Genomic DNA, 14165 nt, shown 5'->3' with positions numbered 1-14165 from the left:
CCCGAGACCACCCTCCCCGAGACCACCCTCCCCGAGACCACCCTCCCCGAGACCACCCTCCCCGAGACCACCCTCCCCGAGACCACCCTCCCCGAGACCACCCTCCCCGAGACCACCCCCCCCGAGACCACCCCCCCCCGAGACCACCCCCCCCGAGACCACCCCCCCCGAGACCACACCCCCCGAGACCCACACCCCCCCGAGACCACACCCCCCGAGACCACACCCCCCGAGACCACACCCCCCGAGACCACACCCCCCGAGACCACACCCCCCGAGACCACACCCCCCGAGACCACACCCCCCGAGACCACACCCCCCGAGACCACACCCCCCGAGACCACCCCCCCCGAGACCACCCCCCCCGAGACCACCCCCCCCGAGACCACCCCCCCGAGCCACCCCCCCGAGACCACCCCCCCCGAGACCACCCCCCCCGAGACCACCCCCCCCGAGACCACCCCCCCGAGACCACCCCCCGAGACCACCCCCCGAGACCACCCCCCCCGAGACCACCACCCCCCCCGAGACCACCACCCCCCCCCGAGACCACCCCCCCGAGACCACCACCCCCCCCCCGAGACCACCCCCCCTGAGACCACCCCCCCCGAGACCACCCCCCCGAGACCACCCCCCCCCGAGACCACCCCCCCCGAGACCACCCCCCCCCGAGACTACCCCCCCCCGAGACTACCCCCCCCCGAGACCACCCCCCCCGAGACCACCCCCCCCCCGAGACCACCCCCCCCCGAGACCCCCCCCCCCGAGACCTCCCCCCCACCCCCCCCGAGACCTCCCCCCCCCCCCCGAGACCTCCCCCCCCCCCCCCGAGACCTTCCCCCCCCCCCCCCGAGACCTCCCCCCCCCCCCCCCGAGACCTCCCCCCCCCCCCCGAGACCTCCCCCCCCCCCCCCCCCGAGACCTCCCCCCCCCCCCCCCCCCCCGAGACCACCCCCCTCCCCCTCGCCCTCTGCTACTGAGAGGGTTGAAGCCTCAATTTTTCTTTGTCTTCCCAACAGGTTCTGTCCGGATGTGGTGTTTATGATGGAACCGAAATTCATGAAGCGTCAGCGTGAGAAAAACTTACAAAATTGGGATTTACTCTATCTAACCCCGTGCTGTGCCTGTCCTGGGAGTGTTTGATGGGGACAGTGTAGAGGGAGCTTTACTCTGTATCTAACCCGTGCTGTGCCTGTCCTGGGAGTGTTTGATGGGGACAGTGTAGAGGGAGCTTTACTCTGTATCTAACCCCGTGCTGTACCTGTCCTGGGAGTGTTTGATGGGGACAGTGTAGAGGGAGCTTTACTCTGTATCTAACCCCGTGCTGTACCTGTCCTGGGAGTGTTTTGATGGGGACAGTGTAGAGGGAGCTTTACTCTGTATCTTTTAAATTAAGGATTGAAGAGACACATATTCTGCAAATGCATTTTACATAGTTTTAAAGTAACACCGAAGCCTGATAAAACAAACACTTTTAACTACATTTCTTCAAGGACAAGGGCTGAATTCCATGGCACCGAGGTGGCAGGAGTAAAGGCTCCATTGTTCTCATTTCGGGCCATTAGTGATTACAGCGTGAACCACATTCCATAACTTATAAGGCTGAAACCTTTTAAATTATTGCTGTGGTTTTAAAATGGACAGTTTATAAGACATCAAATCAAATATATATTTGATTCCAACTTTCTCAAAACATAACAATTTCAGAAAAAGCAGCATAATTCACTTTGCTAAATTGAAACAGACTTTGATTTATATTTTGCAAGTCATTTGCAATATCCAAGCCAGCATATTTGATAAAGCACCATATTGCATACTTTAACATACACACATATGCAGATACACAACAAATAGAAGTAATGTTACATATTAAAGATGGACGCTTGCCGTCAAATCAAATGTGTTTGAGTCTGACCCAAACCAATTAGGATTATATTGGGGTGCGATTAGATGACTTAAGACAGATATGAAAGGGTATAACTAAAGATGTTTCAGCCCGCCATTTTGAGTTTAAGTTTGAATTTAGTTGGAGTTTAGTTTTAGATTAGTTTTTGATTAGTTTTTGATTAGGTTTCGTGGTAGAATGTTAGTTTTTGTTTTGTTGGTTTGAAGTTGAAGATTAGCTCTCTCTCTCTCTCTCTCTCTCTCTCTCAATCATATTTCATTTTCAGACTTTGACTTTTTAAAAGTTATTATTGAGCTGTTTGCTTAAGCAAGAAGATAATGTCTGTGATTCTTTTAAAAGCTTCACATCTAATACAAAGTTTCATTATTATTCTGTTATTAGTGAATTATTATTAATAATTTATTAATAAATTACATCAATTTTGATAATCATGTTACCATTTATTACTAGATCATATGCTCAACCTTTTATTGTATAATCATTTTATTTGTATACATGAAATTATTATTATCAATTGTTTATTGCTGAATTATGTAATCATGATATCAATTTTCAATCAGTATATCAATGTTAAGATCTGTAAAATGTTAGCCGTAATACTCATTTTCAGAAACAACTGTGACCAGAGCAATAGCAGACTAGTTCCGATTGCTAGTGGAGTTACGTATAGTTACCGTAGTTAGATCTTGTTAACCTTATCACTAGTATCAAAGTTAAAGTAAAGAACTCATGCAATTATTGTTATAGTTACTCAATAAACCTTTTGTTATTACTGGACGAGTTTGAATCTTCTTCATCGAGATTCAGAATACCTCATCATTAGCCAAGGATTGAGTAGCACATGTTATCTACCACACAGGTAACAAAACATCGTATCAGGCGAGTGGCTTTAACAGAACTAGTTAGATTAGGTTAGACAAAAAGAGAAGAAAATTCAGACTGGACATTTGACTGTGGAAGACTTTGCAGCAAATGGATTCTCGACGACCTTCTGATTCGATGGTACTCTTTGGAGCTATAGGACAGCTGGAAACAACTGGTAATTTAAGTTACGACTGGAAAAGGTTTGAACAGATATTCCAAATATTTATCGCAGCTAATGATTTAAGCACGGCCGCTGACGCAACGAAAATAGCACTTCTACTCTCAATAGGAGGGCATGAGGCTAGAGAAATCTATAATTGCTTGAATTACTTCATAAGGCAAAGACAACACCAAATTAGAAGTAATACTCAAAAAATTTGATGAACACTGTAAAGTCAGTCTGGTAAGATGCTGGAATGATTTAACTCTTGTCATAAATACCAGAGAAACGGAGGGCCCGTCACTGATTTTATTACAAATCTCAAGTTAATACCACAAGGCTGTGATTATGCTGATTTCAGAGACACTGTGATAATGAATCAATTAATTTCTGGACTATCTGATAATTTGAGGGAAGAACTTTCACAAAATAAGTATCTAACTCTAGAAATCGCTATACAAAAATGCCTTGCTTATGAGCAAAAACAAAATCAATACATTGAGTCTCTACAAACACAGAATCATTATCTAGAAAACAAAATCGGTAAAAATGGTGCGAACGCTCACCACGAGGCAGAGGCAGGATCTCACCCGATGCAACAGCACTTTTTGATTGGGAGCGATCTTGTGCGAGAGCGTTCCGGCCAGTACGCACATGCGCACTTCTCAAAAAGAAGCAAAACGGCAAACTGCACTTGCGAGCATGCGCGAGAAGCCGCTCATACACAGTTGCGAAAAGAGCGCACAGTAAAGGAAACTCAAATTGCGCATGCGCATTCGATTCCTACGCATGACGTCACAAGCGTCATTACGTCAGAGGACCCGGACCACGCCCACTTAAAAAGGGAAGTGCACAAAAATGAACAAAAACATTTAAAGCTACAAAACCCAATTTTCTTACCTCAAAAGTCTGAACAATGCCCGAACTTACACCAGCAGTTGAAAATAACTCACAACACCCTGGAACAAGCAGTCTGCACCACCCAAAGTGAAGAGCACAATGACAAATTTGAAACCAAAGAAGATGATTTGTTCATTGAACATGAAGAGAACGATAACAACTCCAAAACAAAAAGAGATGATTTGTCTATCGAACAATACACACAATACTGCTCAGACATGGCTGAGTTATTCGGATATGCTGATCACAGCATCAGCAACACGGTTGCAAAGCTCAAAACGACTCTACTCATGGTAGATGAATCAAATACCATGATGCCATGGCAGATCGTCGATACATTGGATGACAGCAACCTGTCAAATACCCAAGAAGAAAACAATGCCACACAGAGAGCGATGAGAGACTCCACGGAGCGAGCAATGAAAGACTCCACAGAGAGAGCGATGCAAGCCTCCACAGAGAGAGCGATGCAAGCCTCCTTAGACAGCTTGTTGACAGACTCAAAAATGGAAGCAAGCAAACACTCCATAGCGAACGCCATGCATGAGCAAGACTAAAATGGTCTATCCACCTTATCTGAGCAACCAGCAGCAGACTATGAAAGTCTACCAAGCTCACGTGAACAACAAAAAGACTATGAAAGTCTGCCCAGCTTATTTGAGCCACCAGAAGACGACTATGACAGTCTACCCAGCTCATTTAACCACCAAGAAGACACTGAATGTCTACCCACTGTATGTGAGAATAGTGACAATGTGATCAGAATCGACATACAGGATGTGCAGGATCACAGCGAGACTGACAGATCTCAGCTCGTCTGTACAGAAGCACTCAACAATCAGAAGGGCTACTCATGAGTCCAGAGAGACCACGTCAAATGAAATCGTGAAGATTTTGACTCCAGTAGAGGAGCACCAAGAAACCAAAGGTGATTCAAATGAACCAGAAATAACTCCAGAAAAGGAGCACAAAGAGATCACAGATGATTCAAATGAACCTGAAATGACTCTAGAAGAGGAGTACCAAGGAAGCAAAGAAGAGGAATCAAATCCACCACAAATGACTGATGTCACCAACATCGATGCAACACCAGATCATTCCCAAAATTCTCAAAGAAACGCTCAATGTAGCAGATACCACAAAGGACACTGACACCAATAACTGTGACAATGACTTAAATCATCCACACGGAAGACTCATTGAGCGCAACACGAACAACAAAAACCGCAAGAAGCACTGCAGAAACAAGAACAAGAACATCAACATCAAAAACTATAAGCACAACAAAAACTACATGAACAAGAAGCATAACAGAAACAACAAACACGACAAGAAAAATGACAAGAACTGCGACGAAAACAACAAAAACAGAAACAACAAGCACAACAACAAAAACAAGAACGACAGCGAATAAAACAAAAACAGATACAACAAGCACGACAAAAACAACAACAAGAACGACAACAAAGACAGAAACGACAGAAACAATAACAATGAAACAACGACCTGTACAGCATGCTACAACTCTGTACATGCAGGACAATGCCACAGCACACTGCAAAACAATGACAAGACTACAATCATGCCATGGCATGACAAAGCATCTCACAAATTCACATCTGGTCCAGAACAAACAAGCAACCCAGCTTTCAAGAAAGATGACATACAGAATCAATACCACAAGCACAGGAAAAAGTCCAGGTCAGACAACATAGATGTGACACAGAATCGCTACCACAAGCATAAAACAAAAAGCATAAATCAGACAACAAAGTGATTTGACCATTCAAACACCTCATTGATGACTTCTTGGTTACATAAATGCAGGAACACCGACGACGTTCATAAAGAAATAACGACATAAACATCACCTCTTCAACAACAGAAGAAGAAAGCAACACAACCGAACAAATTCATATAAAGTTTGGACTCACAATTTTTGTTTTATTAAGATTGGACTCATAAATATTAATTGACTTTGGATAATCATCAAGATCATCACAACTTGAACATAACATCTATGTACATTTGTCTACCTGTTTCACGCAAACGAAAAACCTAAGAGACTAAATGTATTAACATTTCACGGATTAACTCATTGATGTTATGTAATGCATTTGCAAACTGCATCCATTCTGTTTGTTCAATTTTCTTTCCAACATACTGAAAATGTGTAACATGAAAAAAAGGGGGATGTAGTGATCTCTATATGTGCATGTACACAAGGGGTGAATGTGTAATCAGTAGCACCACATGATCACTAGAGGGCCGGACCAACAGGGGTATAAAAGGCAACCACATTGGGTGTCTCTCCTCTTTTGGGTGCACTGTGACCAGGGCAATAGCAGACTAGTTCAGATGGCTAGTGGAGGTACGTATAGTTACCGTAGTTAGATCTTGTTAACCTTATCACTTGTATCTAAGTTAAAGTGAAGAACTCATGCAATTATTGTTATAACCTTTTGTTATTACTGAACGAGTTCGAATCTTCTTCATCGAGATTCAGAATACCTCATCATTAACCAAGGTTTGAGTAGCGCATGTTACCTACCACACAGGTAACAAAACAGGAGCTTTACTCTGTATCTAACCCCGTGCTGTACCTGTCCTGGGAGTGTTTGATGGGGACAGTGTAGAGGGAGCTTTACTCTGTATCTAACCCCGTGCTGTACCTGTCCTGGGAGTGTTTGATGGGGACAGTGCAGAGGGAGCTTTACTCTGTATCTAACCCCGTGCTGTACCTGTCCTGGGAGTGTTTGATGGGGACAGTGTAGAGGGAGCTTTACTCTGTATCTAACCCCGTGCTGTACCTGTCCTGGGAGTATTTGATGGGGACAGTGTAGAGGGAGCTTTACTCTGTATCTAACCCGTGTTGTACCTGTCCTGGGAGTGTTTGATGGGGACAGTGTAGAGGGAGCTTTACTCTGTATCTAACCCGTGTTGTACCTGTCCTGGGAGTGTTTGATGGGGACAGTGTAGTGGGAGCTTTATTCTGTATCTAACCCCATGCTGTACCTGTCCTGGGTGTGTTTGATGGGGACAGTGTAGAGGGAGCTTTACTCAGTATCTAACCCCGTGCTCTACCTGCCCAGGGAGTGTTTAATGGGGACAGTGTAGGGGGAGCTTTGCTCTGTATCTAACCCGTGCTGTACCTGTCCTGGGAGTGTTTGATGGGGACAGTGTAGAGGGAGCTTTACTCAGTATCTAACCCCGTGCTGTACCTGTCCTGGGAGTGTTTGATGGGGACAGTGTAGAGGGAGCTTTATCCTGTATCTAACCCCGTGCTGTACCTGCCCAGGGAGTGTTTGATGGGGACAGTGTATCTCAGGCTGGATCAGTTTGTATTAAAGCTGCTGTCTGATGTCCCAGGCAAAATGCTGCTGCCACCTTCATTTCCTCTAATTTAATCCTTGAAATGTTTCAATATAGTTCGAGTACAATAGATGGGTCGTTTTTTGTACAGTGTGTGCAGGAGGGTTTCCTGAAACAATATGTTGACAGGCCAACAAGAGGCGAGGCCACGTTGGATTTGGTTTTGGGTAATGAACCAGGCCAGGTGTTGGATTTGGAGGTAGGAGAGCACTTTGGGGACAGTGACCACAATTCGGTGACGTTTACGTTAATGATGGAAAGGGATAAGTATACACCGCAGGGCAAGAGTTATAGCTGGGGGAAGGGCAATTATGATGCCATTAGACGTGACTTGGGGGGGATAAGGTGGAGAAGTAGGCTGCAAGTGTTGGGCACACTGGATAAGTGGGGCTTGTTCAAGGATCAGCTACTGCGTGTTCTTGATAAGTATGTACCGGTCAGACAGGGAGGAAGGTGTCGAGCGAGGGAACCGTGGTTTACCAAGGAAGTGGAATCTCTTGTTAAGAGGAAGAAGGAGGCCTATGTGAAGATGAAGTGTGAAGTTTCGGTTGGGGCGATGGATAGTTACAAGGTAGCGAGGAAGGATCTAAAGAGAGAGCTAAGACGAGCAAGGAGGGGACATGAGAAGTATTTGGCAGGAAGGATCAAGGAAAACCCAAAAGCTTTCTATAGGTATGTCAGGAATAAGCGAATGACTAGGGAAAGAGTAGGACCAGTCAAGGACAGGGATGGGAAATTGTGTGTGGAGTCTGAAGAGATAGGCGAGATACTAAATGAATATTTTTCGTCAGTATTCACTCAGGAAAAAGATAATGTTGTGGAGGAGAATGCTGAGCCCCAGGCTAATAGAATAGATGGCATTGAGGTACGTAGGGAAGAGGTGTTGGCAATTCTGGACAGGCTGAAAATAGATAAGTCCCCGGGACCTGATAGGATTTATCCTAGGATTCTATGGGAGGCCAGGGAAGAGATTGCTGGACCTTTGGCTTTGATTCTTATGTCATCATTGGCTACAGGAATAGTGCCAGAGGACTGGAGGACAGCAAATGTGGTCCCTTTGTTCAAAAAGGGGAGCAGAGACAACCCCGGCAACTATAGGCCGGTGAGCCTCACGTCTGTAGTGGGTAAAGTCTTGGAGGGGATTATAAGAGACAAGATTTATAATCATCTAGATAGGAATAATATGATCAGGGATAGTCAGCATGGCTTTGTGAAGGGGAGGTCATGCCTCACAAACCTTATTGAGTTCTTTGAGAAGGTGACTGAACAGGTAGACGAGGGTAGAGCAGTTGATGTGGTGTATATGGATTTCAGCAAAGCGTTTGATAAGGTTCCCCACGGTAGGCTATTGCAAAAAATACGGAGGCTGGGGATTGAGGGTGATTTAGAGATGTGGATCAGAAATTGGCTAGCTGAAAGAAGACAGAGGGTGGTGGTTGATGGGAAATGTTCAGAATGGAGTACAGTCACAAGTGGAGTACCACAAGGATCTGTTCTGGGGCCGTTGCTGTTTGTCATTTTTATCAATGACCTAGAGGAAGGCGCAGAAGGGTGGGTGAGTAAATTTGCAGACGATACTAAAGTCGGTGGTGTTGTCGATAGTGTGGAAGGATGTGGCAGATTACAGAGGGATATAGATAAGCTGCAGAGCTGGGCCGAGAGGTGGCAAATGGAGTTTAATGTAGAGAAGTGTGAGGTGATTCACTTTGGAAGGAATAACAGGAATGCGGAATATTTGGCTAATGGTAAAGTTCTTGAAAGTGTGGATGAACAGAGGGACCTAGGTGTCCATGTACATAGATCCCTGAAAGTTGCCACCCAGGTTGATAGGGTTGTGAAGAAGGCCTATGGAGTGTTGGCCTTTATTGGTAGAGGGATTGAGTTCCGGAGTCGGGAGGTCATGTTGCAGCTGTACAGAACTCTGGTACGGCCGCATTTGGAGTATTGCGTACAGTTCTGGTCACCGCATTATAGGAAGGACGTGGAGGCTTTGGAGCGGGTGCAGAGGAGATTTACCAGGATGTTGCCTGGTATGGAGGGAAAATCTTATGAGGAAAGGCTGATGGACTTGAGGTTGTTTTCGTTGGAGAGAAGAAGGTTAAGAGGAGACTTAATAGAGGCATACAAAATGATCAGGGGGTTGGATAGGGTGGACAGTGAGAGCCTTCTCCCGCGGATGGATATGGCTGGCACGAGGGGACATAACTTTAAACTGAGGGGTAATAGATATAGGACAGAGGTCAGAGGTAGGTTCTTTACGCAAAGAGTAGTGAGGCCGTGGAATGCCCTACCTGCTACAGTGGTGAACTCGCCAACATTGAGGGCATTTAAAAGTTTATTGGATAAACATATGGATGATAATGGCATAGTGTAGGTTGGATGGCTTTTGTTTCGGTGCAACATCGTGGGCCGAAGGGCCTGTACTGCGCTGTATTGTTCTATGTTCTATGTTCTATCTTCTGCAGTATCCGCTCACCTGTAGTTTGCCCACTCTGATCTGTCCCCAGCGTGCCACCATGCTTATTCAGTTTAACCAGTAGAGTTGGTGACCCTGGTGTAACGTGCGCTTTACTCTGTATCTCAGCCTGTGCACAGACCGTTCTAACGTGAGCTTTACTCTGTATCTCAGCCTGTGCACAGACTGTCCGAACGTGAGCTTTACTCTGTATCTCAGCCTGTGCACAGACTGTCCTAACGTGAGCTTTACTCTGTATCTCAGCCTGTGCACTGACTGTCCTAACGTGAGCTTTACTCTGTATCTCAGCCTGTGCACTGACTGTCCTCACATGAGCTTTACTCTGTATCTCAGCCTGTGCACTGACTGTCCTAACGTGAGCTTTACTCTGTATCTCAGCCTGTGCACTGACTGTTCTAACGTGAGCTTTACTCTGTATCTCAGCCTGTGCACAGACTGTCCTAACGTGAGCTTTACTCTGTATCTCAGCCTGTGCACAGACTGTCCCAACGTGAGCTTTACCCTGTATCTCAGCCTGTGCACAGACTGTTCTAACGTGAGCTTTACTCTGTATCTCAGCCTGTGCACAGACTGTCCTAACGTGAGCTTTACTCTGTATCTCAGCCTGTGCACTGACTGTTCTAATGTGAGCTTTACTCTGTATCTCAGCCTGTGCACAGACTGTTCTAACGTGAGCTTTACTCTGTATCTCAGCCTGTGCACAGACTGTCCTAACGTGAGCTTTACTCTGTATCTCAGCCTGTGCACAGACTGTTCTAATGTGAGCTTTACTCTGTATCTCAGCCTGTGCCTAACGTGAGCTTTACTCTGTATCTCAGCCTGTGCACGGACTGTCCTAACGTGAGCTTTACTCTGTATCTCAGCCTGTGCACAGACTGTCCTAACGTGAGCTTTACTCTGTATCTCAGCCTGTGCACTGACTGTCCTAACGTGAGCTTTACTCTGTATCTCAGCCTGTGCACTGACTGTCCTAACGTGAGCTTTACCCTGTATCTCAGCCTGTGCACTGACTGTTCTAACGTGAGCTTTACTCTGTATCTCAGCCTGTGCACAGACTGTCCTAACGTGAGCTTTACTCTGTATCTCAGCCTGTGCACTGACTGTCCTAACGTGAGCTTTACTCTGTATCTCAGCCTGTGCACAGACTGTTCTAACGTGAGCTTTACTCTGTATCTCAGCCTGTGCACAGACTGTCCTAACGTGAGCTTTACTCTGTATCTCAGCCTGTGCACAGACTGTCCCAACGTGAGCTTTACCCTGTATCTCAGCCTGTGCACAGACTGTTCTAACGTGAGCTTTACTCTGTATCTCAGCCTGTGCACAGACTGTCCTAACGTGAGCTTTACTCTGTATCTCAGCCTGTGCACTGACTGTTCTAATGTGAGCTTTACTCTGTATCTCAGCCTGTGCACAGACTGTTCTAACGTGAGCTTTACTCTGTATCTCAGCCTGTGCACAGACTGTCCTAACGTGAGCTTTACTCTGTATCTCAGCCTGTGCACAGACTGTTCTAATGTGAGCTTTACTCTGTATCTCAGCCTGTGCACTGACTGTCCTAACGTGAGCTTTACTCTGTATCTCAGCCTGTGCACAGACTGTCCTAACGTGAGCTTTACTCTGTATCTCAGCCTGTGCACAGACTGTCCTAACGTGAGCTTTACTCTGTATCTCAGCCTGTGCACTGACTGTCCTAACGTGAGCTTAACTCTGTATCTCAGCCTGTGCACTGACTGTCCTAACGTGAGCTTTACCCTGTATCTCAGCCTGTGCACTGACTGTTCTAACGTGAGCTTTACTCTGTATCTCAGCCTGTGCACAGACTGTCCTAACGTGAGCTTTACTCTGTATCTCAGCCTGTGCACAGACTGTTCTAACGTGAGCTTTACTCTGTATCTCAGCCTGTGCACTGACTGTCCTCATGGGGAGTCTAGTTACTGAGGTTTTTTTTAAAATCCACTGTGTTCACCTTTGGGTGGAATTAATTTGCCCAGTTTCGTTTCAGGATTTTGGTTCACCTGAGTCGTGGAGGGGCCGAGTTCCAGGTGTTTGCTCCTGATGTCTCCCAGATGCATGTTGTGGATCATGTCAAGGGGGAGCCCGCTGGGGAGAAGCGGTGAGTGAATCTTGGGCATGTCTGTACACGTTTGTCTGCATACAAGTGTTGGTATGTGCAACGGCGCGTGCAAGCGGGCGTTGGTGTTGGTGCGTGCAAGCGGGCGTTGGTGTTGGTGCGTGCAAGCGGGTGTTGGTGCGTACCTCTGTGTGTTTGCACCTTTTTCTTTATTCTGTCGTGGGATATGTGTAATGTGGGACGGCCAGCATTTTCTGCCCATCTCTAATTGCCCTTGAGCTGAGAGCATTTAACATTTTCAAAAAAGAATTTCCAATTAAGGAGCAATTTAGTGTGGCCAATCCACCTCCGCTGCACAGCTTTGTGTTGTGGGGGTGAGACCCACGCAGACACGGGGAGAATGTGCAAACTCCACACGGACAGTGACCTGGGGCCGGGATCGAACCTGGGTCCTCGGCGCCGTGCCACCCTGAGTGTATTTTTTAAGAGTCAACCACATTGTTGTGGGTCTGTAGTCACATGTAGACCAGACCGGGTAAGGACGAAAGATTTCCTACCCTAAAGGACATTAGTGAGCCCGATAGGTTTTTACGACAATTGTCATTAGACTTTTAATTCCAGATATTTTTAATTCAAATTCCACCATCTGCCCTGGTGGGATTCAAACCCGGCTCCCCAGAGCATTACCCTGGGTCTCTGGATTACTCGTCCAGTGACAATACCACTATGCCTCCCCTAGTGTGTCTGTGTACCGCTTGGCGCATGTGTGTGTGTTGGTGCACGTATGCGTGTGTTTGGCACCTGTGGGTGTGTATGAGTGCAAATGCTGCTGTGTGCCCGCATGTGCCCATTTGCAGCTGAGTTCGCGCGCACGCTGGTGTGTCTAACCTGTACGATGGAACGTGTGTATGGACCTGTTCATAGAATCCCTACATTGCAGAAGGAGTCATTCGGTCCATTGAGTAGGCACCCAACTTCCGAAAGAGCACTCTACCTACGTCCACTCCCTTGCCCTATCCCCATAAACTCGTAACCTAACCTGCACATCTTTGAACTGTTCTGTTCTGTCAGGTTGTATCGTAGTGAAGTATAGTAGTGATGGTGTGTTTGGAGCTGTGGATGTATAGTAGTAAGGCCATCCAAACTACAATGAGGTGAATTGCAGATAATGTGCTTTAATAATGAGGCTCTTTCACAAATTCTTACGACCACATCAGATGTTATAACTGAGCAAGCCCAGCTCCAGAGTGAGATCTGTCTCACTGATCATAAACCATCTATTGTGAAGTCGAGGAGGGAAAGCTACTGACCCCAAAAGCATAGAACTACAGTAAAAATTAAGTGATTTATTGAAAAGAAAACTTAAGCACACAAGATTAAAGCTACACAGATAATACAGTCTTCCAGAACAACCCCAAAAAAATCTGCTTGGTCAAAAATACACAATTAAATTACTTTTACAAATGTTATTACTGAGCAAGCCCAGATTTTATAGATTTTAACCATAAAAATCCAGTAATATTACCCAAGTCAAGGAATTGTTGTAACTTTAATAAAGGTACACCTCACGATTTCTCAGGCACTTCCGCTATGATGTGGAATTCCAAAAGGCAGTTCAGAAACAAACTGTTTTAAAACAAAGACTGTCCTGGCTTAACACTGGGTGTCTGCCTGGTCACAGCAGCTCACTCTTCACGGCTCTCCCCCACAGCCGCACCAGCTCAGTTAAACATTTTTCCCGAAATATATTTTCCCCATTTTCATCTCAGTTCTCAAACACTTCTTTGAACTCAACTTCTCCAAATATAAAAAATTTCCATGTTTTCTATTTTGCCTCTACTTTAGGTCAGTAAAATTTAATATACTTTTCCCTGTTGACTCGTGGATTCCCTGTAAGATGCAAATGTTCGTTGTCCCCTCTGAACTCCCTTTTGAAATTCAACAGCTGGAAAATCAATTCCCCACTTATCTCACAATGCAAATTTTGCATCCAACCTATTTACTTGAAAGTCAAACCCATCATATCCTCTCATTAGAATTGTACAAACCTAACACCTGTTCTGGGCCAGGGTTTAGAGAACCCCAAAGTGTATCATGGAGTTCACCTGACCCACAACTTTTAATAGATTTTTTTTAATTTTTAAAATTTTGGTTATGGGGAGCACACGGCCCACTCTACAGGTGTGATGCAACAGAGAACTAAAGTACTTTTAAAACAAAATAATGTTTATTATATGAATCCAGTTAACATGTTTGACACAATAAACATCTCAGCAACTATCAACTGAAATATTCCCCCCAAAGAATACAGTACTCTATAAGTAACCCTTAATCTTTCCTAGCACAATCCATATGTTTTCAAAGAAAGACAGCAGGTTTAAATTCTCTACAGAGCAGGTATTACTTTGAAATCCTC

General features: G+C 45.7%; 2 protein-coding genes across 4 annotated transcripts in view; both read left to right on the top strand.

The window, feature by feature from the left end:
* Window positions 1-14165, top strand: part of rsph1 (radial spoke head component 1) — a 276830-nt gene that overhangs the window by 105707 nt on the left and 156958 nt on the right. The window lies entirely within an intron of this gene.
* LOC140427620 (putative glutamine amidotransferase-like class 1 domain-containing protein 3B, mitochondrial) overlaps window positions 1024-14165 on the top strand; it is a 71343-nt gene continuing 58201 nt past the window's right edge. The window contains exons 1-2 of the mRNA XM_072513032.1: window positions 1024-1072; window positions 11681-11791. Coding sequence (XP_072369133.1) covers window positions 11745-11791 — 47 coding nt within the window. The 5' untranslated portion in view covers window positions 1024-1072; window positions 11681-11744. The remainder of the gene's footprint in view (window positions 1073-11680; window positions 11792-14165) is intronic.

This window comes from Scyliorhinus torazame, chromosome 8 (assembly GCF_047496885.1).
Source record: "Scyliorhinus torazame isolate Kashiwa2021f chromosome 8, sScyTor2.1, whole genome shotgun sequence".
NCBI classification, from domain to species: Eukaryota; Metazoa; Chordata; class Chondrichthyes; order Carcharhiniformes; family Scyliorhinidae; genus Scyliorhinus; species Scyliorhinus torazame.
Note: the sequence above shows the minus strand (reverse complement) of the source record. Positions and strands in the feature narration are given on the sequence as shown.